The 27,237-nt window shown below is 32.9% G+C and overlaps 1 protein-coding gene across 8 annotated transcripts in view; it reads right to left on the bottom strand.

Annotated features, from left to right (window-relative positions):
* The window catches only part of PALS2 (protein associated with LIN7 2, MAGUK p55 family member), a 113,448-nt gene that overhangs the window by 45,401 nt on the left and 40,810 nt on the right, over window positions 1-27,237 (bottom strand). For 3 of the 8 annotated variants that reach the window (XM_079151123.1, XM_079151122.1, XM_079151125.1), the window contains 2 exons: window positions 20,951-21,069; window positions 1,525-1,677 (listed from right to left, as the gene is read on the bottom strand). In XM_079151123.1, the coding sequence (XP_079007249.1) occupies window positions 1,525-1,677; window positions 20,951-21,067 (270 nt within the window). In that variant the 5' untranslated portion in view covers window positions 21,068-21,069. Of the gene's footprint in view, window positions 1-1,524; window positions 1,678-20,950; window positions 21,073-27,237 lie in introns of those variants that run through there. The other 5 variants (XM_079151127.1, XM_079151126.1, XM_079151129.1 and 2 more) reach the window with 3 other exon arrangements.

Below are 27,237 nucleotides of genomic sequence, written 5' to 3'. Positions count from 1 at the left end.
TTGAAACACTGAATTAATTTTTTAAAAAACCCGCATAGGTCCACAATGCTATTGAAAACAAGAAAAGACTGAAAAACTCAGTTGTTATCATATGAAAATGCTATTTTAAACAAGTTTTTGCCTTGAAAATTGGTAAAGAAAAAGATCTAGGACTTCTCCGCCTTTTCAAGAGGAAATTCATTATAGGGTAACAACCCCACTGGAGAAGCTCTACATTTATCAAAGAACACAGCTAATGAAACTAGAACAAGAATTTGAAAAATGTCATTTTGTAATCACTAATGAAAATATTGATCTAGGCAAGGATTATTAATTTGTGTTCACCAGAGGTAAATGGTTGATAGGAACCAGCATTTTGTATAATGTCAGAATAATAACAGACTAGATTACTTCATAAGGGAGATTTTAAAGAAAGTGGTAGACTGTCATTATCCTTAATCAAGGTACCAAACCATCAGTGGGGGGACAATCAGGTATTATACATCTTCTGATGTAGTCTAATTCATGTTCCACATTACTGAAGTTGAATTGTAGCTCTAAATCATCAATTTGAATCATAAACCTTTTAGCTAGAACTTCTTAAAACAGGAAATAGAAGTGATTACTGAACAACCCATCAGGGCAGCAACCAGACAAATCTTGGAAGTGCCACACTCTATAGGACAGGGGCCTGGACTCTTCAGTAGGTCAATACCACAGAGGGAAAGGGGTGCCAGCCAGATGCCACACATAGAACTGGGTTGAACAATATCCTCTTCCTCCTCCTAGGAATCCAACTGTCCTCAGGATAAAACCTGAATATCTTTGTATACCTTAAAAGGACCCAATCAACTGGTCCCTGCATAAAAAGTGTGCCTGATGTGTATCCAAGGCATTTGTACCAAAGATGCTGGTACAAAACCATCCCACTGCTATCTTCCTAATTAATTCAGGTTTAAAAGAAATCTTTCTGTCCTTTGTCTGATAAAGGAGATTCTTCTTGTTGAAAATGATTAACTCATTTACTGAACAAAGTTTAAACTGCACTTACTTTTTAAACTGTGGAACAAGTATGTCTGGTAATGGTTTCTATCCTTAGCTTGCCTTTGTTGCACAATCATTAATCCCAGTCTTGAGAAGCAATACTAAAAAATGTTCATCACTGACCCCAAGGAGTACTGGGAAGCAAAGTGGCAGTAAGGAAGAAAAGAATTTCATTCTCACAGTGAGGAAAATTTTGCTAGCATGAGGTCTGATGGTAGAAAAGGGATGTTGTTTTCTTTAACTGCACAAAGGAAAATCCACAGTGATGCATCTCTGTGACAGACACTGGTACATTTATGTAGGAGGTATAGTTATATCTGTGTATTTATGTATCTTCAGCATATCAGGATATTAAAATTTCTAAGTTGGGATTTATATACTTATAAAACATGGCTCCAAGTAATTCTCCAAAGGAAAAAAGTCACTTAAAACTGGAAATTAACTACCAAAGAACTTCAGGAACATAGGGTTTTAGGGAGAAGAGCTGTAGGGAAAGGTTACCTGGAAGTGAGGCTCTTTGAGTATACCAACCAGTTCTGCCGCATTTTCATCCACGTTTATTAGGGGAGTGATATCTTCAAGAATTTCATTAACTAATTCCAAGTTATTATCACTGACAGCTTCTAGTTTTGAATCTTCAAGCCTCTCGTGAGCCTGAGAAGACAATAGTTTAATAAATAGTACTTATTTCATTTGCCCCAGACCATAGTTTACTTTTGAGTTTATTCCTTTTTCATAGTTTTAAAACATAATACTTGGAGGTTTGATTCACTGAAACCCATTTTAATATTTCTATCAGAAACATACATTTTAAAGTAAATATGCCATACAGTATAATAAACGCTGGCTTCCATTCCTATCCTACAGGTCACGAAAAAGTCACTTTTATGACTACTCCTGAAAAACCTGGCTAGGACACATGACTACTAAAAACCATGTTATGCTCCTACCCACTAACAGGATTTCTTAATGACATTCTAGTTGAGGCTCTAACTCTTAGTATGTCTTATTAAATGATTAAGCATACAAAAAGAATAGGAACATAAATGTTATGTATGCTAAATTACATATAGTTTACATTTCAAAAAATAATAAATATCATTCTGGAAATTTCAGAATCCTAAAGCTATTAATTTTAAGTTTTAGAAAATTCAGGCTGGGAATGTAGCTCAGTAATGGAACACTTCTCTGGCATGCACAAAACTCTGGGTTTGAGCCTCAGCAACATGAAAAATGAATGAATGAATGAATAAAAAGGAAAGAAGAAAAGAAAACCAGTCCATCTAGACAAAAAAAAAAAAAAAAAAAAAAAAGTCATTTTAGAGCAGTTGAACCTTCCTGTCTCTAGATCTTAAGTTTTGTTTTTGTTATAAAATATCCCCATCTTCTCCACAGAAAACACACTGTGAACCACACTAGCATTATCCTTTCATAGCAGAAGTAAAGTGGTTTTAAATTCAAACTGAGAATGAAACTAAGCAGGCTTCATCTCCTAAGGATTCTTTGCTTTTCTGATAAATAGTTGCTGCCTGAAGTTGAAGATGGGAAAAAACAAAATTATTAAGATTTAATTTTTTAAGTAAAACTATGTAAGATGACAACTCTTACATTTTCATTCATCTCTGTAAGGGCTGAAGAAAATTCCAAATTTCAAATGGTGACAGTGTTAACTAAACTTCATCAGTTTCCTGTAATACTTTACATGTTATGTCTACCCCCACACAGAATGGATCCTATAGCATCCAAATAATAATATTCTAATTTTTAAAGATAATCTTTTAGTTTAAATTTTTTCCTAGGTGATTCACATGTGTGAAGTAAGTATCAGTTATTATTCTTAAGAGACAGGTATCTTGCTATGTTGCCTAGGCTGGTCCCAAAATTCAGGGCTGAAGCAACACTCTGTCTCAGCTTCCTGAGTAGTTGAGATTATAGGATGCACTATCACACCTGATGAAATAATTTCTTAATTAGAAGAAGGGATCATATACTAAGCAACATTTTAAAGAAAGACCTCAGGAAAGGAAATTTTAAAAGTAATATGAAATACTGATAAAGAAAAAAAACTTAATCAAAAAGGAAAAATGTCAAAAGGCCAAATATAATTTAAATGGAGGAAAAAGTTTCTATTAGATTTAGATAAGAAAAAAATTAAAGACTAAAATATGCCACAAAGAATGAGAATGGGTATAATTTGTAATTTTGTGAAAAGTATAATACAAGCCAGATAAGGATAGTATGAGGATACCCAAAACATATCACAGAATGATTATCACCACTGCAAGTAAACTAATCTACATAATTAGTTACCTCTTAACAAAAAAAGCTATAATTGCCAATCATCTAAGTAAAAATATTTGCTGTTTAAAAAGCCTAAAAACCCTTATTTAGCAACCTGAAATACTCTGATATTCTTATGGTACTATAAGAAGAAAGCTTAAAAAAATACTGGAGGAAAGAACTTTAACATTTACTTGGTTTGTTTGTGTGCACCAGGCATCACACCCTGGTACTCTGTATGTATATGTGGTGTGTGTGTGTAGTCACAAAAGTAGGTAGATATGCAAATCTTCACTCTACCAGTGAAGACAGTGATGCAAAAGGAGGTGAAATGATTTGCTTGAGCTCACACTCCTAGTGGATATAGGTAGGTAATACCAAGGCTTGAGCTCTAATCTGCTAAAGCTTATTTGACTATTACTATACAGACAGCCACTTGAATATTATTTTGTGGTTAATTCAATCCCATAGATGACGTACTATTCTCCCTCACTTAAATGTATAAGACATGCTTTCACTGGCTGCTAGTTTATTTGTTGCTTCTTAGCATGGTTCTTCCAGCATAGGTGTATTGTTACTTTTGTTCTATCCTCTCTCTCTGTGAGTTTTGTGATATTCCTATGGCTCAGAATACTACCTCACCCCTCTGACTTTCACTCCTTTGCTCTAAGGAAGAACAATAAAAAGTATCTGTTTCTTCAGGAAATGGATCAAGACTGGCCTGCTACTTTCAGGCACCATGTCAATATATTTTCTATAAACCTCATGTTACATGATCATCACAGGTAACACTACTTTGACACTGGTAGAATTCAACACTTCAGGACAGACACTCTAATATATCTCTTCCCTTCCTTTCTATGTGCTTCTACCTACTACTCACTTCCTTTTGGGTGAGGATAGGCAGGAATGTGAAAGGACTAATGCCCAGAGTGAAAGGGGGGTCAAGTGGGAGGGCAGAATTGTGCCATAAGAAAACTCAAACATGCCTGAATTTTTTCCACATAAACCTCACAGGTTGATTTTATGGTAAAAAGAATCTCAATAGAGGACTGGGGAGATAGCTCAGCTGGTAGAGTGCTTGCCTTGCAAGCACAAGGCCCTGAGTTCAATTCCCAGTACTGGAAAAAAAAAAAAAAAAAAAAAAAAAAAAAAAAAAAAAAACTCTCAATAGAAAATAAATTCTCAGAAAAAAAGTGAAATTACAGCTATGATTATATTAATATGGAAATCCAATTTATGAAATATATTTGTGTTCAATCAAGATTGATTTTATTTTTCTCAAGAAAGTAAGTACAGGGCTAGGGTTGTAGCTCTGTGGTTGAGTGCTTACCTCACATATGTGAGGCACTGGGTTTGATCCTCAGTATCACATAAAAATAAATAAAATAAAGGTATTGTGTCCATCTACAACTAAAAACAAACAAAAATATTAAGAAAGTAAGTACAGGTTCATAATTATTAACATGTAGTTTTTTTTAATTTAAAAACTTTTTTTTAGTTACAGATGGAGACAGTAACTTTATTTTTTTATGTGGTGCTGAGGATTGAACCCAATGCCTCACTCGTGCTAGACAAGTGCCACCACTGAGCCACAACCCCAGCCCCCCTAACACATAATTATTAAACCTCTGAAACACTCTGAAAAACTTGGGCCTCTAGTTCACCTTAAAGTCAGTAGCTTTCAAGAGTTATCCCTTTAAAACTTGAATTTAACTAATCAAAATAAAAAGAACAAGGAAAAACACTAAAAGCTGACCAGAGGGGCAAATAAGCCATATGCTATTTGACTAAATGAGTCTTGTTTCCTTTAAGAAAGAGCATTATTAGAAAGCTAGCATATAGCAATAAAAATACATTTCACCTGTCATAAGTGGTTGAAAGAACATGCCATTACTGACACTGTAGAACTCTTGGATCTGATACAAATATGGCCTAGACTTCTTGTATGTCCAGTTCTGAGAATTCTATTCACCACTGAATCTTAGAAAAATGAACTGCAGATAAGAAAAATTTCTTTCAAACTTCTGGGCATTTTACTCAAGCACAATTCAAGCATACTTGCAAACAAAAGCACTTTGAGCAAATATCTCAAGCTGTATCTAGCATTACTATGTGTAACCTTGCCTTTCTCCATTAAATGTAAGGACCATATCATAAATTTTGTTTCAATCTTCTTGTAATAGGGCTAAGTAAGTATGTAGTCATTGCTTATTAAACTTATTTTGAAAAACCTAAGTAAGGGGAAATAAGTTTGGTTGTGGTTCAGAGTCAATGTCTTCTTTTATTCTAGAGACCTAAAACATGATACATCAGACACATCAAAGAAGACTCCAAAGCCAATAAGAATTTGAGCAGAAAGTAAAAACAGAGAGTAAAAATAGAGAACTAAATTTCTATTTTGCTTCTGCATATGTGATATCAAAAAGATGAGATCTGCTCTGGAAAAAAAAGGTGAAAAAGGTTTAAACAAATTAGAATGGAATAACTCTAATGAGTAAAGAAATTTTCAGAAATCAGTTATCCAAATAGAGTACAAATTCTCAGATTAGATAAGTTATGTATCAAGGTACTCAGGAAGCTTCTAAATGACCCTTCTATGCTGTTCTTAAAGAAATCTGTAGACCAGAACCACACAAACGCCAAAAACAAACAAAAACCAAAAAGAACTAGAAAAGGAAATCTGCCATACTTTTTAAAAAGGAACAAGAACATATTAAAGAGCTTGGCTTTAATAATACTCAGAGAAAATATAGTAAAACCTTTTTAAAATCTCTGAGCTAGAAAGACCTGCCCAAATATGAAGCAAAATCTGGAAGGTATAAATTATACCAAAAAGGCCCCCAAAATTCACTATGTAAACATTAAAGTTTCTTCTCCTTAAAAATTAACAAAGTCAAAGGGGATGGGGATGTAGCTCAGTTGGTAGAGTGCTTGCCTTGAATGCACAAAGCCCTGGGTTCAAACCCCAGCACCGCCGGAAAAAAAAAAAAATAATAACAAAGTCAAAATACAAATGAAGAACAAGGGTTAGAACAGAAATCACAGACAAAATGCTAATTTCTCTTTAAAGGACTTCTACAAAATAAGAAAAAGAACACTTCATTAAGAAAATGGGAAAAAAATTCATCAAAAGGGAAAATCAAATACCTCTTAAATGTACTGAAAAGATATGTGATATCACGATAAAAAAAAAGTACAAACTAAAACTATAATGAAATATCCTTTTTCTTCTTAGCAAGGATAAAAAACCTAGTAACGTAACATGCTGGTGAGAATATGAGAGAAAGACATTTCTTCCTTTTTTTTTTATTCCCTAGTGAAAACATACTGGTAAGCAATTTGATCAGATCCACCAAAATTATACTGATTCTTGGAAGAATTTGTCCCTAAGATACATAATTACATGTGCAAAATAAGATGTATCAAGATTAGATATTATAGCATAATTTATAAAAGAATAGGCCATCTAAATATCTGTCAGAAGGCTCACTAAAAATCCACACATGGAAATACATCAACTTTATAAAGAATAAAGGTGCTCTACAAGTACTGATATGGAGTTTTATGCAAAAAAAAAAAAAAAAAAATCAAGGTTTAGAACAGGTAATATAAATCCACAACCTCCATTGTATTAACTAGTGAAAGACTAGATGCTTTCCCCTAAGATCAGGAAAAAGATGTGTTCACTTTCACTTCTATTCAATATTTATGATGGATATTCCAGCCAGGACAATTAAGCAAAGAACAAAGGGGCACTCTGATTGGCAAGAAAGAGATAAAGTCATGTTTATTCACAGATGACATGATCTTATCTTTAGAAAATCCTAAGGAATCCTCTAAAAAACCATCAGAACTAATAAACAAGTTCAGCAAGGTTGGAGGATATAAAAATCAATTGTAAGAAAACAATTCCATTAATATTTGCATCAGAAAGGATACACAGAGGCAAAACTTACTGTGACAACTACAAAACATTGTTGATAGAAACTGAAGACTTGAATAAATGGAAAATCATCATCCCATGTTCATGGACTAGAAAATTTAAGACTGTTAAGATGGCAATACTTCCCAGATGGTCCACAGATTCAATGCAATACCTTTTGGAGTCACAGGTTACTTCTTTGTAAAAATTGACAAACTTATTCTAAAATCCTTACATAACTGCAAGGGACTCAGAATAGCCAAAAACAATAACACCAACAACAATCCCCACCAAAGCATAAAGAAAGAAGATTTCAAAAATTGTTAAAGGAAACAAGTACCAAAACAGATTAGGCACACCACAAGAATAGACAAGAGTAATGGAATACAATTCAAAGCCCAAGACAAAATTCATACATCAATAGTCATGTTACATGTTAGGCAAGGGTGCCAAAACTATTCAATGGGAAAAAGAATGGTCATCAACTAATGGACGGGGTAGATACTTACAGAAAAGTATGAATCTCACCCCTTACCATATGTGAAAATTAACTAGAAACACATCTAAGATCTAAATGTAAGAGAGTTAAAGCTGTACAAGCAGGAAACATGGGTAAATCATCATGTATCTTAGATCTGACAAAAAAAGTATTCTTATAAATGTCTTCACAGGCACAAATGAAAGAAGAAAAAATTTAGGTAAATTAGACTTTATCAAATTAAAAATTTTAATTGAAAGCATTCCCTCTAAAAACTGGATCAAGACAAGGATGCCCTTATGTCTATTCAACATAGTTCTGGAAACTCTAGCCAGAGTAATTAGAAGAAAGAAATTAAAGGGATACAAACAGGAAAAGAAGAACTCAAATAATCCCAAATATCCCTATTTGCTCATAACATGATTCTATATTTAGAAGATCCATAAAACTCCACTATGAAACTTTTAGAACTCATAAATGAGTTCAGCAAAGTAGCAGGACATAAAATTAATGCCCATAAATAAATTGCATTCCTATACATCAGTGATGAATCAACTGAAAGAGAAATTAGGAAAACTAACTCATTTACAACAGCCTCCAAGAAAAAATATTTAGGAATCAATCTAACAAAAGACCTCTACAATGAAAACTACAGAACACTAAAGAAAGAAATTGAAGAAGACCTCAGAAGATGGAAAGATTTCCCATGTTGTTAGATAAGAAGAATTAATATTGTCAAAATGGTCAAACTACCCAAAGTGCTATACAGATTTAATCCAATTTCTAGTAAAATTTCCAATGATGGTCTCCATAAAAATAGAATCATGAAATTTATTTGGAAAAATAAGAGGTCCAGAAGAACCAAAGCAATCCTCAGCAAGAAAAGTGAAGCAGGAGGCATCACAATACCAGACCTTAAATTATACTACAGAGGTATAATAACAAAAAAGGCAAGGTATTGGCACCAAAACAGACATGAAGACCAATAGTACAAAACAGAAGACACAGAAACAAACCCACATAAATAGTTGTCTCATACTAGACAAGGGCACCATAAACATGCATTGGAGAAAAGATAGCCTCTTCAACAAAAGATGCTGAAAAAAATGGAAATCCATATGCAATAAATTGAAATTAGACCCCTATCTCTCAACCCTGCACAAAACGCAATTCAAAATGGATCAAGAATCTATGCATTAGACCAGAGACCCTATGCGCCTACCAGAAGAAAAAGTAGGCCCAAATCTCTCTCATGTCAGTTTAGGAACAGAATTCCTCAACAAGACTCCTAAAGTGCAAGAAGTAAAATCAAGAATCAAGAAATGGGATGGTATGGAACTAAAAATCTTCTTCTCAGGAAACAAAACAATCAAGAATGTGTACAGAGAACCTACAGAATGAGGTTGCCACCTGCACCTCAGATAGAGCATTAATCTCCAAGATACATAAAGAACTCAAAAAATTTAACACCGAAAAACAATCCAATCAGTAAGTGGGCAAAGGAAGTGAACAGATACTTCGCAAAAGAAATATGAATGGTCAAAAAAAATTTGAAAAAATGTTCAATATCTCTAGTAATTAGAGAAACTCAAGTCAAAACAACACTGAGATTTCATCTCACTCCAATCAGAATAGCAACTATCAAGAATACAAGTAACAAATGTTTGTGAGGACTTGGGGGAAAAAGGTACACTTACATGTTGCTGGTGGGGCTGCAAATTGGTGCAACCACTCTGAAAAGCAGTATGGAGAATCCATAGAAAACTTGGAATGGACCCACCATTTGAACCAGTTATCCCACTCCTCAGCATACACCCAAAGGACTTAAAATCAACATACTATAGTGACGCAGCCACATCAATGTTTATAGCAGCTCAATTCACAATAGCTAAGCTATGGAACCAACCTAGGTGCCCTTCAACAGATGAATGGATAAAGAAAATATGATACATATACACAATGGAATATTAGTCATAAGGAAGAATGAAATTATGGCATTTGAGGGTAAATGAATGGAACTGGAGACTATCATGCTGGAGACTATCAACTGGAGACTAAGTGAAATAAGCCAATCTCGAAAACCAATGACTAAATATTCTCCCTGATGAGTGGATGCTGACTCACAACAGGTGGGGAGCAGGGAAGTGGAGGTTCTCCAGATTGGACAGGGAGGAATCGGGAGAGGGAGTGGGGATGGGAATAGGAAAGACATTAGAATGAACTGGACATATGCTCATATATGAATACACAACCAGTGTAACTCCACATCATGTACAACTACAAGAATGGGAAGTTACTCTCCACGCATTATATATGGTATGATATGTCAGAATACATTCTACTGTCATGTATAACTAAAAAGAACAAATTTTCTATGAAAAAAGTAAAAAAATTAATAAAACAATTAAAAACTTTGTGTTTCAGAAAGATACTCTGAAGAATGTTGAAAGATAACCAATAGAATAGGATAAAATATTTGCACATTATGTCTGACACTGACTTGCATTTAGAAAATATAAAAAAATGCTTAGAATTCCACAATGAAAAAAAACAACACAACTTAAAAAAATGGGCAACGGATCTGAATAAATATTTATTTCTCCAAGAATATATACAAATGGTCATTAAATGCATGAAAAGATGCTCAACACCCTTAACTATAAGAGAAATGCAAATCAAAAAACACAGTAACATAGAACTTCAAAACCACTAGGATGGCTAGAACCAAAAAGTTAGATAACAAGTGTTGAACAGAATATGGAGATACCAGAATGCTTGAGCACTGTTGGTAGGAATAGAATGTGATACATTCACTTTTGAAAATAGTCTGGCAGATTTTCAAACAACTAAACAGTTACCATATGACCTAGCAAATCTACTCCTAGGTGTATATCCAGGAAAAACTGAAATATATGTCCACATGAAAATTTGTGCATGAATATTTATAGCAGCACTATTCATAATAGTCAAAAGGTGTAAAAAACTCAAATGTCTATCAGTGGATGAACAGATGAGCAAAATGGGACATATCCATACAAAGTAATATTTTTCATCCATCAAAGGCAATGGTGATCCAGAATGTTAGGAGTTTGGAAATCACCTCTTCTGTCTTCATAGCAATGAAAATTTTTACAAAGAAAATCAACTCTTCCTACATTCACCAGAGAAATTAAGGTCACAGGGACAATTACTACTCCTGAAATTGGAGACACAAAGTGAAAACAGAGAATCACACTTTAGTTAAATAGAACCCCTAAGCAGAAATTTCCACTGGAATCAACACTGGGAGAGGAAAACTTAAAAGACTGAATTCAAGTTCAAGAATTGAACATCTGGAAGCTCAGTGTGCTCAAGGTAGAGTCTAAAAAAAATTGGGAACAGGGTTTTGGTCTTAGGGGAACCTTCACACTCTTCTTTTACCCCCAGGAGACCTACCATTTCTCAGTGAAATCTGGAGGGAAAACCCTTCACACTTCTAGGAGGAGAAGGGGGAAATTAGTGGTTTTGAAATTCACTGAGCATCTATTTGGCTCTTAAGATTTGTCTTTAAGGAAATCCATTTTATCAGAGCCTAACCAGTCAGCAGGGAAGGAAAAAACCCAACTCCTGTCCCAATTAGACTTCCTGATTTACCTACATTGGGGAAAAACAAACTGAGACAATTCAAACCTAATCATAGGACTACAGAACACTTTCTCTCCCCCATGATGCCTCATCTCTGTAATAACTACATACCTCGAACTTTATTTAAAAACTCTCCAGGAAATTCAGACACAGGAGACAAAAGCAAGAACATCAGAGGAAATTTTAGTTTCTGACACCTCCAGCTACAGCAAAGGTAATACAACCTAACTCCCAGTCAGACAAAAACCTCACACTAAAAGGCTATTCATCTCAGTTTCTTTTATCCTATATGTCATGTCCAGCTTTCAACAAAAATCACAGAAAACAAAACAGAAACAAAAACCTTAGTCTGAAGGTACACAGCAAGCAGAAGAACCAGACTGAGACATGGCAGAATGTTGGCATTATTGGGCTGGGCATTTAAAACAACTATGACTAATATGTTAAGGTTCTAATGGAAAAAGGAGGTATCATGAAAGAACAGACAGGTAATGTAAGCAGAAATGTGGAAGTTCTAAGAAAAAAATCTAACAGAATTACTAGAAATAAGAAACACTGTAACAAATGAAAAATGCCTTCAGTAGGTTCAGAGTAGACACAACTCCAGAGAAATGACAGTAGAGTGAAACACATTATTACTTCTTACACATGTATGACTGCATGACTAATGTGATTCTAACAACATGTACAATCAGAAAAATGAGAGATTATACTCCATTTATGTATGATCTATCAAAATGTATGAGTGCATTCTATTGTCATGTACAACAAATTAGAACAAATAAGAAAATTTATAAAAAGAGTGACTCAATGAACTTGAATATATGGCAATAGAAACTCCAAAACTCAAAAGCAAAGAGAAGAATAAACAAGACAGAACAGAATAACCAAAACTATTAGAAAATTAGACAATTAGAAAATTGACAATTAGAAAAGGTGCACATACACATAATAAGAATACTAGAAGAAAAGAGGAAAAAAAGAACTACATGAAAAACAGAATTTTCAAAAAACTATAGATCCAGATAGCACAGAGAACACCAAGCAGGATAAAACCTAAAAAAAATCTAAACCTAGGCATATCATACTCAAACTGCAGGAAATCAAAGACAAAGAGAAAACCCTGAAATGTGCTAGAGAAGGTGAAAAATGCCTTACGTATAGAGGAGCAAGAATAAGAATTTCATTGGATTTATCTTCAGAAACCATGAAAGCAAGAAGATAATGGAGTACAACATATGAAACACTGAAAAAATAATGACCGACTATTATGGTTTGAATCTTATAAATGTCCCCCAGAAGTTTGTGTGTTGAAGGTTTGATGGTCCCCAAAGCAGTAATATTCAGAGATGACTGGATCATGAGGGCTTTAAGCTCATGAGTGGATTAATCCACTTATGGATTCATAGTTTAATGGGCTCACGGGGGAGAGGCTTTGTTATAAAAATGAGTTCTTCTTTCTTTCTGGCTACCATGAGCTGAACAGCTTTGCTCTACCACATACTTCTGCCATCATGATGTCTCACCTCAGGCCCAAATGCAATGGAACTTGGTGACCATTGACTGAAACCTCTTAAACTGAGTCAAAATAAATCTTCTGTCCTTTTAAATTATTTTCCTCAGGTGTTTTGTCACAGCAATGGAAAACTAACATACCCATCAACCTAGAATTATGTATGCACTGAAATTATCCTTTAAAAAGTAAAGAAATAGAGGCAATAATGCAAATACAAATTGAGGGAATTTGTCACTGGTATACCTGCCTTGCAAAAAAACACTAAATGGAGTTCTTTTTTTTTTTTTTTTTTAATACTTTTTCTAAAGTTACCATTTTATTTTGAAATTATTTTAGATTTACAGAAAGGTTGCCAACATAGTATATTCTTCCACCTCCCTCATTTTATTCCCCATTGTCAATTTGCAAGTTTCCATTGCAATTTTTGTCAAAACTAAGAAAGCAACATCATATTAAAGAAACTGCAGAGTTTACCTGGATTTTTTTTTTTAAATTTTAATTGAATGAAATTCTTTAAAAAGAAAATAGTATAGGTCCAAATTTAGATCTATAGAAAGATAAACACTACAGAAAAAGACAAGAAGAAATCTTTTATTTTTCTTATTGTTATTTTCTTATTCTTACTTAAAATATTTAATAATAACAATGATAAATCTAATTATGGCTTATGAATAAGTGAAATAAACATCAGCAATGTTATGAGAGACAGGATGGAGAAACTAGAAATACTGTTAACATCAATTAACAGAAAACTAGACTACTTATATTAATTGTAAACAGGGCATACTTCAAAACAGGAAAACTACCAGGAACAAACATGGGCATTGCTTTGTGATAAAATGGTCAGTTCTACAAGAAGTCACAATAATCTGTAATGTTTATGTGCCTAACAACTAAACATCAAAATATGTGAGGCAAAATCTGACAGAGTGCAAGGAAAAATAGATTAAGCCAATATTATAACCGGGGGCTTCAATATCTTTCTATCAGCAACTGACAGATCCAGCAGGCAGAAAATCAGTAAAGTTGAACTGGATACTGCCATCAACCAACCAACATCTATAAAATACTTCACTTAACAACAGAATATACATTCTTCTCAATCACAGTTCATCAAAGTAGAACAGTCTGAGTCATAAAACACACCTTAACAAGTTTATAAGAATATAAATCATATAAAGTATGCTTTCTAAAAAAAAAAAGTATGCTTTCTGACCATAACAAAACTGAACTAGGATAGCAGGGAAACTCCAAAATATTTTGAGACTAAAAACACAATTTTCAATATTGCATGAATTGAAGTAGTCTTAAGAGAAATTATAAGACATTTTGAACAAACTGAAGGTGAAAATACAACTTACAAAAATTTGTGGGATGTAGCAAAAGTAGTTTTAAAGGCAATTAATAGCTTTGAACAAAAATATTAGAAAAGATCAAAAATCAATAATCTAAACTTCTACTTCAGGTAACTCAAAAAAAGAAAAAATTAAATGAAGAGTAATTAGAAGAAGATCCATAAAATTTAAAGAAGAAGTCAACAGAGAGAATCAATGCAATTAAAACTTGGTTCTTTAAAAATATCAAAATTGATAAACCCCTTAGTAGCTTAACTCAGAGAAAAAAGGAAGACATAAATTGACTGATTTCACAAAATAAACAGGGACCATCACTGATGTCATGGACATGAAGAATTCTATGCCCACAATTTTGATAATGTGGATGAAATGAACCAACCCCTTGAAAGACACAACCTGCCAAAATTCACAAAAGGATATATGGATATATGATTATCATTATGTTACAGAAATTAAATCAATAATTGATAACTTCTCCAAAGGGAAAGCCTCTTGCCAGACTGGTTCAGTGATAAATTCTACCAAATATTTGAGGCATAAAGTATACTGATTCTCTACAATCATTTCCAGAAGACAGAAGCAGAAGGAATACTTTCTAACTTGTTCTATTAGGCCAACATTATTTTAATAGCAAAACCAGATAAAGACATTATATGAACGTACAACACAAAGTGAACTCTAATGTAATCTATGGACTTAGCTGATAAACTTAAATTTACAGAAAATTAAGGAGTACAGAGAATTTCCATATATCCACTTCTCCCTGCCCTGCGCACTTTATTATTCACTTTTTTTGTGGGGAGGGAGTACTGGGGATTGAATTCAAACACTGAGCCATATCCCCAGCACTATTTTGTACTTTATTTAGAGACATGGTCTCAATGAATTGCTTAGCACCTCACTTTTGCTGAGGCTGGCTTTGAACTTGAGATCCTCTTGCAACAGCCTCCTGAACTGCAGGGATTACAGGTGTGCACCACCACGCCCATCTTATTCTCCCTAATTTTTGCATTTTCAAGAAATATCATGCAGTTGGAATCCTGCAGTATGAAGTTTTTTCAGACTGGCTTCTTACAATTAATAGTATGCACTTAAGTTTCTTTCATGTCCTCTTACTCCTTAATAGTTCATTTCTTTTTATCACCAAATAATAATACTCTGTAACATGTAGAAACACATTCTGTTAATACATTCAACTACTGAAGGACATCTCTGTTGCTCTCAAGTTTTGAAAATTATGAGTAAAGCTTCCATTAACGTTTGTTTGCTGGTTTCTGTGTGGATATAAATGGTTAACTCAGGTAAATACCAATGAGTGTTATCACCAGATCATACGGTAAGACTATGTTTACCTTTAGAAGAAATTGCCAGACCATCTTCCAAAGTACTTTTACCATTTCATATTACTATCAGCAACAAAAAAGCAGCTTCCCTTCCTGGATATGCATTTCAAATATTTTCTCTTGGTCTATAGCTTACCTTTGTTGTTAATGGCATCTTTTGAAGAGGAAGTTTCTCATTTTGATTTGTCAAATTTTTTATTATGCTTCATGCTTTTTCATGTCTTATTCTAAGAAGTCTTACATGAGGCAATGCATGTTATTTAGCTCAACTGAGTCATACCACAATGTATACATATTATAAAATAATATGCTATACATGATAAATGTATACAATTTTTAAAAAAGGCTTTGTCTAACTCTAAGTCACAAAAAGTTTTTCTGTATATTTTAGAAGTTTTGATATTTTTAGTTCTTATTTTTAGATGATGAGTTAATTTTTATATAAAAATTCATATTTAATTTCCAACATTTATTGAAAAGACCATAATTTCTCCCATTAAATTACCAAGCCATTAAGAAAAACTGGTTGACAGTATATGTTTTGGTCTCTTTCTGGACGCTATCCTGTGCTGTTGGTATAATATCGTCTTCTTTACTATAGTAATCCTTGAAATCAGTCTGAAAAAGACCTCAAATTGTGTTATTTTTCAAAAATTTTTTGGTTAGTGTAGGTTCTTTGTGAATCTTAATAATATGAATTTCCTGAAATTTTGACTGGGATTATGTGTTTCTATAGATCAGTGTGGGAGAACAGCCATCTCAGGAATAATAAGCCTTCTAATCACTTCATCTATATATGTTGTATCTATGAAGGCAAACCTTTAATCTTCAGTAATACAACATTAATTTTAATGTAATTAATATTTAAAAACACTAATTTTTGTAATGTCTTAGATTTCATTGTATAGGTCTTGTTCATATTGTGACAAATTTATACCTAATTATTTAAATTATAATTACCAATCTTTATTGCTAATATATAGGAATATAATTTATACAGATGATCTTATATCCCTGATCTTTTTAAACTTGTTTATCAGTTCTAACTTACTTGTCCTAGAAGGCTTTTGCAGGGGTAGATTCCTAGGGTTTTCAGCACAACTGACGTCATCCTTGCATACAGGTGGCTTATTATTTTCTTTTCAGTTTGTATGCCTTTTCTTTTCCTGATTTTTTTTTCCTGGCTTTTTACACTAGCTAGGACTCTACCATTGTGAATGTGATTGGAAATGATGAAAGTGGGCATCCTCACCTGGTTTTAAAAGCATTCTATCTTTCACCATGAATTATAATGTTAACTGTGGAGATTTTAAATAGATGCTCTTCATCAGGTTGAGGGAATTTCCTTCTACTCCTACTTTGCTGAATTTGTTTCAGAAATGGATGTTCGAGTTTGTAAAATTCTTGTCCTGAAAATGTTAACATGATCAAATGGTTTTTCTCATCATGTCTGTTAAGACGTACCATACACTGGTTTTGAAATGTTATAGCAATCTTACATTTTCTGAAAGAAAACACACTTGGGTAATGGAATATAATATGTTTTGTATGTTGGTGTTATTTGATTTGCTAATATTTTCTGAAAAACTTCAAATCTGTGTTCCTTGGGGATACTGCTCTGTACTTTCCTCAAAATATCTTAAGCTGGTTTTGATAATTGCATAATACTAGCTTCATAAGCCAAGACAGGAAGTGTTTCCTTTCCTTCCTTTTTTCTGGAAAAAAATCTTGCAAAATTAATATTATTTCTTCCCTAGATGTTTGATACAATTTATTGATGAAGACAACTAGGACTGGAGTTTCTTTTCTAGAAAGATTAGAAACTTCAAATATTTAATTAAAAATGGATATACAGCTATTGAGGTTATCTATTCTTGTGTGGGACTTTTGTGTCTTTTAAAGAATTAGTCAATTTCATCTAAGTTGTATTTGTTGTCATCAAGTTGTTCATAATTTTTCTTATCCTTATAATGTCTGTTGGAGTTTAGCAGTGTTCTCTCTTTCATTCATGATACTGGCCATTTGTGTCTAGCTATTGTTTTATTAATTTTATTGATATAGCAAAGTTACGCTGATTCCTTCCTCTATTTTTGTTTTTTTTAGGCCCCATCTTTATCATTTACTTCTTTGTGAATATTTTGGATTACTTTTGCTCTTATTTTATTTTTCTTATGGCTGACACCTAGATAACTGATTTGGAATATTGCTCTTTGCTAATTTAGGTGTTTTCCTCTAAGTATTGCTTTATTTCACCTTCACAAGATTTAACATGTATTTTTTAATTTTAATTCAATTCAAAATATTTTTTGTGATTTCGTCTTTGACTCAAAGTTATTTAGTTATTATGTCTGTTTTTGTTTTTTTGAGGTGCTAGGAATTGAACCTAGGCCTCAGACATATTAGGTAAACACTCTACCACTGAGATACTTTCCTAGTCATGACTCATGGTTCTTTAGAAGAAGAACCATGTTATTTAATTTCCAAATGCTTGGGGATTATTTTTTTGAAGATTGCTTTTGCTGGGTAAGGAATACAAAGTTGGCAGTGTTTTTTTTTTGGGGGGGGGGACTTTAAAAATCTCAATCTATTATATTACGAATTTTATAGTTTCTGTTTCATTGCTACCCATTATTCTTCTTTGGGTAGGGGGCAGGTACTATGAATTGAACCCAGGGGTGCTTTACCACTGAGCTATATCCCCAGTCCTTTTTATTTTTTTTTAATTTTGAGACAGGGTTTCACTAAGTTCTGAGGCTGGGCTGGAACATGTGATCCTCCTTCATAAGCCTCCCAAGCTGCTGGGACTATAAGCATGTGTCAACGCACACTGTGTTACCCATTATTCTTATCTTTCTCTTAAAGGTAATGTGTCTTTTTCTTCTGGTTGCTTTACAAATTTTCATTTTGTTTTTGAAATTTAGGAGTTTATGATGTTCCTAGCTATGTGTTTCTTTACATTTCTCCTGCTAAAAGGTTCACCTGGTTCTTGAATCTGTCACACTTAATGTTATTAATTTGTTTTGAAAATTCTTGACCGTTTTATTTTCAACTATTTCTTCATTACCTCTCCCCTCCCTTTCTGAGATACTTATTACATGTATGTCAGATCTTTTGATTATGTCTCATATTCTTTTTTTCTGTTTTTTTTTCCCATTCTTTCTTCTGAGTTTCAGTTTGGATTTTTCTATTGACTTGTCTTCAAATTCACTAATTCCCTCTTCTGCTATGTCTAGGTTTCTGTTAAACACATTGAATGAGCTAATTTCAAACACTGTATCCTAAATATGGAATTCTAAAATGGAATATGATAAATTTCAGTTCAGATTTTCTAGTAATATTTTAAATGTCTCTATGTTTTTCTGTTCTACTAAAAATATATTAGTAAGTTACTTTCAAATTCTTATTTATAAAGCCCAATGAAAGGACTATCTATGGTACTGCTTCTTTTATTTTCTCCTGATTATTGAACATACGTTCTCACCTTTCAGCATATCTAGTGATATATGCCTCTCTTTTTGTTTTCTACTTGTATTGAAAGCACTGGCCTGTGACTCAGCATCCCTTTCTTGGACGTAGAAGTCTTCTCTTACTTCTGCAATTTCTTTACATACGTTGTAGGAATACAGAACTATCACTGCTTTTATTTACTGAGAATCTGCTTGAATATTGAATGTTACATTGGGTGATTCTTTTTATTTCATTTTTAATCAACAAGAGTATAGTTGCACTCTACCTGCTCAAAATCATCCAATCATTTCAACTGCTAATGATAATGAACAGATGACCCTCTGGAAGGCCATCATCAATGGCAAAATAAATAGATTTTTATGCATGGAAGTTGTTAAGAATGACTGAAAACACACACACACACTCTCTCTCTCACTCTCTCTCTCTCTCTCTCTCTCTCTCCAATACCCTGTATTTCAGGAGATATAACACAGGACTTAAGGCCAGAACACCTGCTCTAAACCTTATCTCTGTTATTTACTAGTAAAGTGACCTTAATCAAATTGCTTGCTTACTTTGAGTCTTAGTTTTCAATTTACAAAGATAAAATAGTATAGTACATTTTAAGTTCATAATGCTGTTGGGAAGACAAAACAGTATATTTTAAAGAACTATATAAACTAGAATGATGTAAAATGCCTTACACAATGTTATTATAGCTTCTAAATCTACAGATCAAAAGCCATTAATTAAGTAAACTTAGGGTAGGGGGGCAACTGATTCATGGACAATGATAGTTTGACATCTAGGAAAGAGTAAAATCTATTTTAAAAGTACCAATATGAATGCATGGTAAGACATTTAATATTGACTTAAACATTCCTACTTATTTCAACAAGTCCTGGAAGCTATTACTTTATCTCAACATAGTAAAGTGATTAATGATAATAAGTCTGAATGTAAAGGTAAACAATATCCTATTATTATTGAAATACAGGAATATGTAATAAACTTGAAAAAACAAATTAAAAATGACAAAAATAAAAATTCCTGTTGGACAATCCTCAAGTGGATTCATTTCTACACAGGTGTCTTTATAACATGATCTTAGCATATGTAACTGCATGAATAAAATGGAAAATCCACATCATTTACTTATTCTTATTAATGGAACACTTTCTAAAAGGTTTGATTTTTCTAGAAGTCTAAGAACAAGAGACTGGCTTTAAAAAGATCACAGGAGAGGATGAAATCAACATTCTAGGACTATAAAAGAAAAAAGAATGAAGTGACTATATGAAGGAGAGGTCAGAGAAGGCATGTCACATAGGTTGTTGGAAGCCAGAATCATTTTGAGCAACTGTAAAGAATGGGAGAGGAGAGGTGTGACGTAGGGACTATGCTTCAGAAATGCTTATAATAATCATTTGGAGAAGTAGTATAAGTGAAATAAAAGTAGATCCCCCAACAAATGGTTGTAAAACTGTGAATGAGGTAAGGAGGTTGCTCCAGAGCGGACTACAGAAACAGACTTAAATTGTCAAGATTATGCAAAAAAAAAAAAAAAAATTTTAAAAAGTACTACATAAAGGAAGAAGAACATAAATGAGAAAAAAGCACATGCGGATAATGTAAAACAAAATAATCACTACCCATTCTTATTAAAAATGGAGGTAGAACCAGGATATTTTTAGGACTATGCTCCTGTGATTTCTCTAAACCTTAAATGTGTTAGGCAAAAAATTAAGCATTATTTCATTCTGTATTTAAAGAACAGAAAAGGCAAAAGTGGCCTGATTTTCACATCCATTAAGATTTCATTATGTGATAAGTGTTAATACTGGCTAACTATGCCTAAGGCATATCAACCAAGCTCTAAAATAGTAATAATATCTGAAAAGACTTTTATAAAAACAATTTCTAACATAATTCAGTAATCTTATGAATAAACCAATATACCTTAGCAAGTGATTTTACAATAGGATTCTCCATAATCCCCTTGAGGAAAATTAGGTCTATTTCTTCTGCTCCTGTAGATGAGGGCAGCTCCGTAAGGTTTTCCAAGACTTGCTGCATTGCTGCTGAGATAAAAGCAACATAAAACAAAACAAAACAAAACAAAATAAAAACACTTAAATTCTAAGCCATTGTGGAGTAAGATTATAAAATAATGCAAATAAAGACATTAATAACACTGAAAAAAATCACATTTAAAAAAACAAAATAGTTAAGTAGTTTGAGTTTTGAGTTGACTTCATTTGCATTAGTAACAGGATAAAATTTTATATGTAATTTAGGTTGTCTTAGACTATGTCTTATACATATTAGAACTTGCATTTGCTTTGTATTTTTCAAATCTGAAAATACCACTCAAAAGAAAATATAAAATCTGAGTAGTCTTATAAAAAATAAAAAGATTGAGCCAGTAATCAAAAATTTTCCCACAAGTCCAGAACCAGGCATCACTGACAAATTCCACCAAACATCTGTAAAGAGTTAAAACTAATTCTTCACAAATTCTTCCAAATATACACAAGAGGTGGAACACTTTCCAACTCACTCTGTGAAACCAGTTGCCCTGATACTAAACCTGATAAAGACATTATAATAAAATTAGTCAATATCCCTTATGAATACAGATGCAAAAATCTTTAATAAAATGCTAGCAAAGTGAATCCAGCAACATACAAAAAGAACTGTACACAAATGTCAGGTTCACTTTATTCCAGGAATGCAAGACTGGTTCAATATATGAAAGTCAATATAATATACCAAAAAAAAAAAAAAATGACATCCCAATAGACACAAAATAAAACATTTGACAAAACCAAAACTCTCATGATTTTTTTAAAATTGTTTTTTGTAACCGAACTAGGAGAAGGGAAATTTCTCAATCTCCTAAAGGATATCTACAACAACCTGAAGCAAACATCATGCTTAAAGCTTTTTCTTGAAGATGAGGAATAAGAAACCAGTTGCTCTATTTTGGTTTTTTTTTTTTGTTTTTTTAACCATTTCTATTCAGTTTTATATTAGACGTTCGAGCCGGGTAGATAGGCAAGAAGTATGAATGAATGAATGAACAAATAAATAAATAAATAAATGGCAACCAGATGAAAAAGGAATAAGTAAAACGTATTTTAAAAATCTATTTAAAAATATGATCTTGCATATGAAAAATCCTAATACACAAAAAATTTTCTTAGAATTAATAAATTAAATCACTGAAGTTTTGGGTACAAAAATCAAATGTATTTCTACATATTAGCAACACGCAATCCAAAAATTAAATAAATGAAACACTCCTTTTACGGTAGCATGAAAATAGAAAAGAAAATGCTGAGGAATAATAGAGCCAAAAAAAGCACAAAATGTGCATACTAAAACTATTAAACATCATTGAAAGATTGAATCTTGACCTAAATGAATGGAAAGATAGCTCATGTTCCCAAACTAAAAGACTTAATATTGCTTACATGGCAGTACTACCCAAATTGTACAGATATAAGGCAATTCCTATCAAAATCTCAAAAATCATAGCTTTTTTTAATTTTCACAGAAATCAAAAAGCTGATCCTAAAATTCTTATGAAACACAAAAAACCCTGAATTGCAAAACCAATCTTCAGTGAGAAGAATGAAACACACATTTTTAAGTTTCAAAACTAACAAGCAATAATAATCAAAACTGTGTGGTACTATCATATAGATAAGTAACATCAGCCCAGAAACAATCCCATAAAAATTGTCTTTTCCAAAACTGAGGTTGGGTCAAATGGACATGCACATGTACGACAATAAAGCTAGACCCCCTCCCTCAACCAATATCACAGTTTAATTTTACTAGGATTAATTTTATTAGTTTTATCTCATTTTGGTATTCCTTTAAAATAAATTTATTAACATTGCAGTTAATTTTAGAACATTTATCTTCTTTAAAATAAAACCAACACTGTGTTATGATTTAGATATGAGGTGTCCCCCAAAAGCTCTGAGTCAATGCAGCAGTGTTGAGACATGAAGTGATTAGATTATGAGAGTTGTTACCAAACCAATCCATTCTAATTTGAAAGAACTACTGTACTAGGTGTAACTGTCAGCAAGCAGGGTATGGCTGGGAAGAGGTGGGTCACTGGAGGTATGTCCTAGGAGATTACATCTTGTTCCCCAATCTCCTCCTCTTTGGATCCTGCTGTGAGGGAGCAGTTTTTTCCTGCCCCACCTTTTCACCAAGGTGTTCTGCCTTACCCTGGGGCTGAAGGCAATGGTGATGGCCCACTGTGGACTGAACCTCTGAAATCGAGCCAAAATAAATTTTTCTTCCTCCAAGTGTTTTTTTTGTTTTGTTTTGTTTTCTCCTTTTTGGTACTGGGGCTTAAACCTAGGAGTGCTTGACCACAGAGCCACAACCTCAGCCCTTTTTACTGTGTATTTTCAGAGGGTCTAAATTGCTGAGGTTGGTCTTGAACCTACAATCCTTCTATCACTATGGATGGCTCCTCTAAGTTGTCAGGTATTTTGGTCATAGCAACAGAAAGATAACTAGACAAATTGTTAAATGTCAGACTGTACTAGTACATGGTTTATAATGAAATAACAGCAGTTCCCTGTTCCATGCCATCTCCCTTCTCCAAACTTATCCTACTCCCCAGGAATACTATGAATGTGTTAATAGTTTCTCTTAAAAAGATTAGTCAATAATTTCTTCTCTTTTTAGATAATATGCTAATACTGGTACTTTTTGACTGAATCTTTTTGTATATCAATTTTTTTTTAGAATACTAGAGATTTAATATTTTATCTTCCCTAGTCTCCCAACTTTGAATTTCAAATAAAATCAACCGCTTTTCATATAGAACTCTTGAGTTTTTTCCAAATGCTCCTACAATCATCACATTTCTATCAATATTTTTCCAAATGCTCAAATACTTTTCTAAAACTCTATTAGCTCTGTTCCTTGACTTCTACCCATTATTCCTCTCCCAAAGCATTCTTCTGTGTTTTAATCTGTACATATTCATCTCTAGGTCTCCTACTCTACATTTAAATGACTGAAGATTTGGAAAGTAAAGAGGTGAATGGGAACCCAAAGAACACTTAAACCAAGGAGGAGGAAAACCATGCTACACTAAGATGAAAGAATATACTAGGAAATAATATTTTAAACACTGCTTCTCAGCCTCTTGGCTAAGATCTAGTGAATAATATAACAAAGCCTACTTCATAATTTTGCTTGAGTTCAAAGTTTACTTTTAAGCAGGCAGGGAAAAATAGAATTAATTTTGAAAAGTATTTTTGTCCTAATTTTATCCATGTAGTTAGTTCTACTTGTCATAATTACTTATATTTCTTTTCTTTGGTATTCTACGTTTGTCTTTTTTTTAACTTTATTATGGAAAATTTTAAGCATATACAAAAGGAAACAGAATAATACAATGAATCCAACAACTCTCACCTCAATAACTTAGTAAAACCCTGCCTCAAAGTAAAAACATAAAATGGGGCTAAGGTCCTAACTCAGTGGTAGAGCGCTTGCCTAGTATATGTGAGGCACTGGGGGTTCAATTCTCAGCACCACATATAAATAAATAAATAAATAAATAAATAAATAAATAAATAAGACAACTAAAAAAAAAAACATAAAATGGACTCTGAGGATATAGCTCAGTACAAAGAGAGAAGAGGGGAGGGGAAGGGAGGGTGGAGGAGAGGAGAGGAGAGGAGAGGACAGGAGAGGGAAAGAAAAAAAGATTGAATTATAGTGGCCAGGAAAAGCTGAAGAATCCTCCCACTTAAAAAGTGCAAAAATGGCTCAACATGTAGCTCACAGATAGATGACTTACCTTGCATATGTATGGCCCTGGGCTTGATCATCATTAAGGAAAAATAAAGATAAAAAATAAATAAAAGGAAAAGAGAAAGAAAATATGAGAACGCCACTATGAATAAAGAAAGACAAAAATTCACAAATCAAGTACAAAGAAGGAATTAAAAGGGAAAGCAGAAATCAATAAAAATGCAAATATATGAAAGATTAAATCAATAAGCCAATAAACAGCTACTATTTCAAAAGAACATGAAAACAGTCAAATACTTAATCATCACAAAAACATAAACTATATGAGAAATGAAATGAGAAAATAATTACAGGTATAGAGAAGATTAATGGGGAATTCAATGAACAACTCCTCCAAAAGCTTGCAACTCTCAGTAAATGCTTCCAAAGATATTGAATAGGATCAAATGCTGGACAAAGAATTCAAAACAAAGATGTTAAAAATGATGAATGAATTTTAAAAGGATACAAATAAAAGAGTTTAATGAATTATGGAAGATAATGTAGGATATGAAAATGCAATTCAGTAAAGATATAGAGAATCTGGAAAATAACCCAATAGAAATCCTGGAAATGAAAAGCTCAATAAATCAAATAAAAGAAAAAAAATCAGTTGAAAGCTTCTCCAATAGACTAGATCAAGTGGAAGAAAGAATATCAGGGTTTGAAAGACATGGTTGATGAATTTTCACATTCCGATAGTAATAAAGAAGAAAAAAAGTAAGAAACAATAAACAGAAGTTAAGAGACCTATGGAACACAATTAGAAGGTCTAGGTAGTGAATTATATATATATAAAGAAGGAGCAGAGGTGCAGATTAAGGACATAAAGAACTTATTCAGTGAAATAAGAGTAGAAAATTTCTCAAACCTTGGAAAAGTTATGGACATTCAGGTACAGAAGGCACTTAGAACCCTAAATAAATATAACAAGGACCTCTTCATATCATATTACAGCAAAAGTGCAGAACGAATAAAGAATATCAAAAGCTACAAGAAAGAAGCACAAAGTCTAGTCTCAGTTGAAATTCTTAGGACCAGGAAAGTATGAAATGAAATATTCCAATCCCTGAAAGAAAATAACCACAAAGCTAGATTACTATATCTAGCACAGTTGTCCTTCAGAATCAAAGGAGAAATAAAAACCTTCCAAGATAAGTATGAACTAAAGGAATTCATGACCATTAAACTGCATTAAACAGAATACATAAAAGAATCCTACACACAGAAGAGGAAGAAAGAGAAACACTGTCATAAGAGCATAGGAAAAAAATAAATCTCACTGGAAGAGTAGATAAACAAATGAGAACTTGGAAAAAAATTATTAATTCAGTAAACCAAGCTTCTAAGAGGAATAAGGGATAAAGAAATGATCATAGGTTATCTGAAATAATCAGAAGAAAAACAACCTAATGGCAGGAATTAGTATATATCTTTCAGTAATATCCCTGAATGCAAATGGTCTTAATTCTACAATTAAAAGATGCAGACCAGTTGACCGATTGAAAAGCAAGACCCAGCAACCTGGTGCACAGGAGTAACTCACCTCACCAACAGAGACAAAAACAGACTGAAAGTGAAAGAATGGAAAATGATATTTTAACCAAAGAGAATCTGAAAGTAACCAGCAGCAACTACACTCATATCTAACCAAAGAAACTTCAAGACAAAATTAGTTAGAATAGACAAAAAATGCCATAGATATTGCTAAGGGGAATAATCAATCAAGAAGATAAAATGATTATAAATACATACATACCAAACATGGGAACACCCAATTTTATAAAAGAAACACAACCAGACATAAAGGGAGAGACAAGCCCCAATACAACAGTAATGGGTAACTTCAGTACCCAACTCTCATCAATAAATCACCCACAGCCCCCCAGAAAAAAATCAAATAACAGAGTTAAATTATACTATAGGTCAAACAGACTTAAAAGACTTCTACGGAATATTCCATCTAACAGTTACAGCATACATATTCTTATAATCAGTTCATATAACTTTTTCTAAAATAGACCATATTTTAGGCCATAATACAAGTCTCAAGAAATACAAAAAAAAAAAAAAAGGAACTAATTTCCTACATCTTATCAGATCATAATGGAATGAAAATAGAAATCAACAGCAAGAAGAGCTAAAGAAACTATACAAACACATGAAGATTGAACAATACTCTTCTGAGTGATCAGTGAGTCACTGAAGAAAGAATGGGAAGAGGGATTTAAAAATTCCTAGAATCAAATAAAAATAACAAACCAGAATCTGTGGAAGACAGCAAAAGTAGTACTAAAAGGGAAGTTTATAGCTATGAGTGCCTACATTAAGAAGACTCAGAGAACTCAAATAAGTAACTTAATGATGCATCTCAAGGTCTCAGAAAAATAAGATCAAAGCAAACTCAACTT

The sequence above is a fragment of the Sciurus vulgaris genome (genome assembly GCF_902686455.1).
Source record: "Sciurus vulgaris genome assembly, chromosome: 8".
Lineage (NCBI taxonomy): Eukaryota > Metazoa > Chordata > Mammalia > Rodentia > Sciuridae > Sciurus > Sciurus vulgaris.
This window is presented reverse-complemented; position numbering and strand designations above follow the sequence as displayed.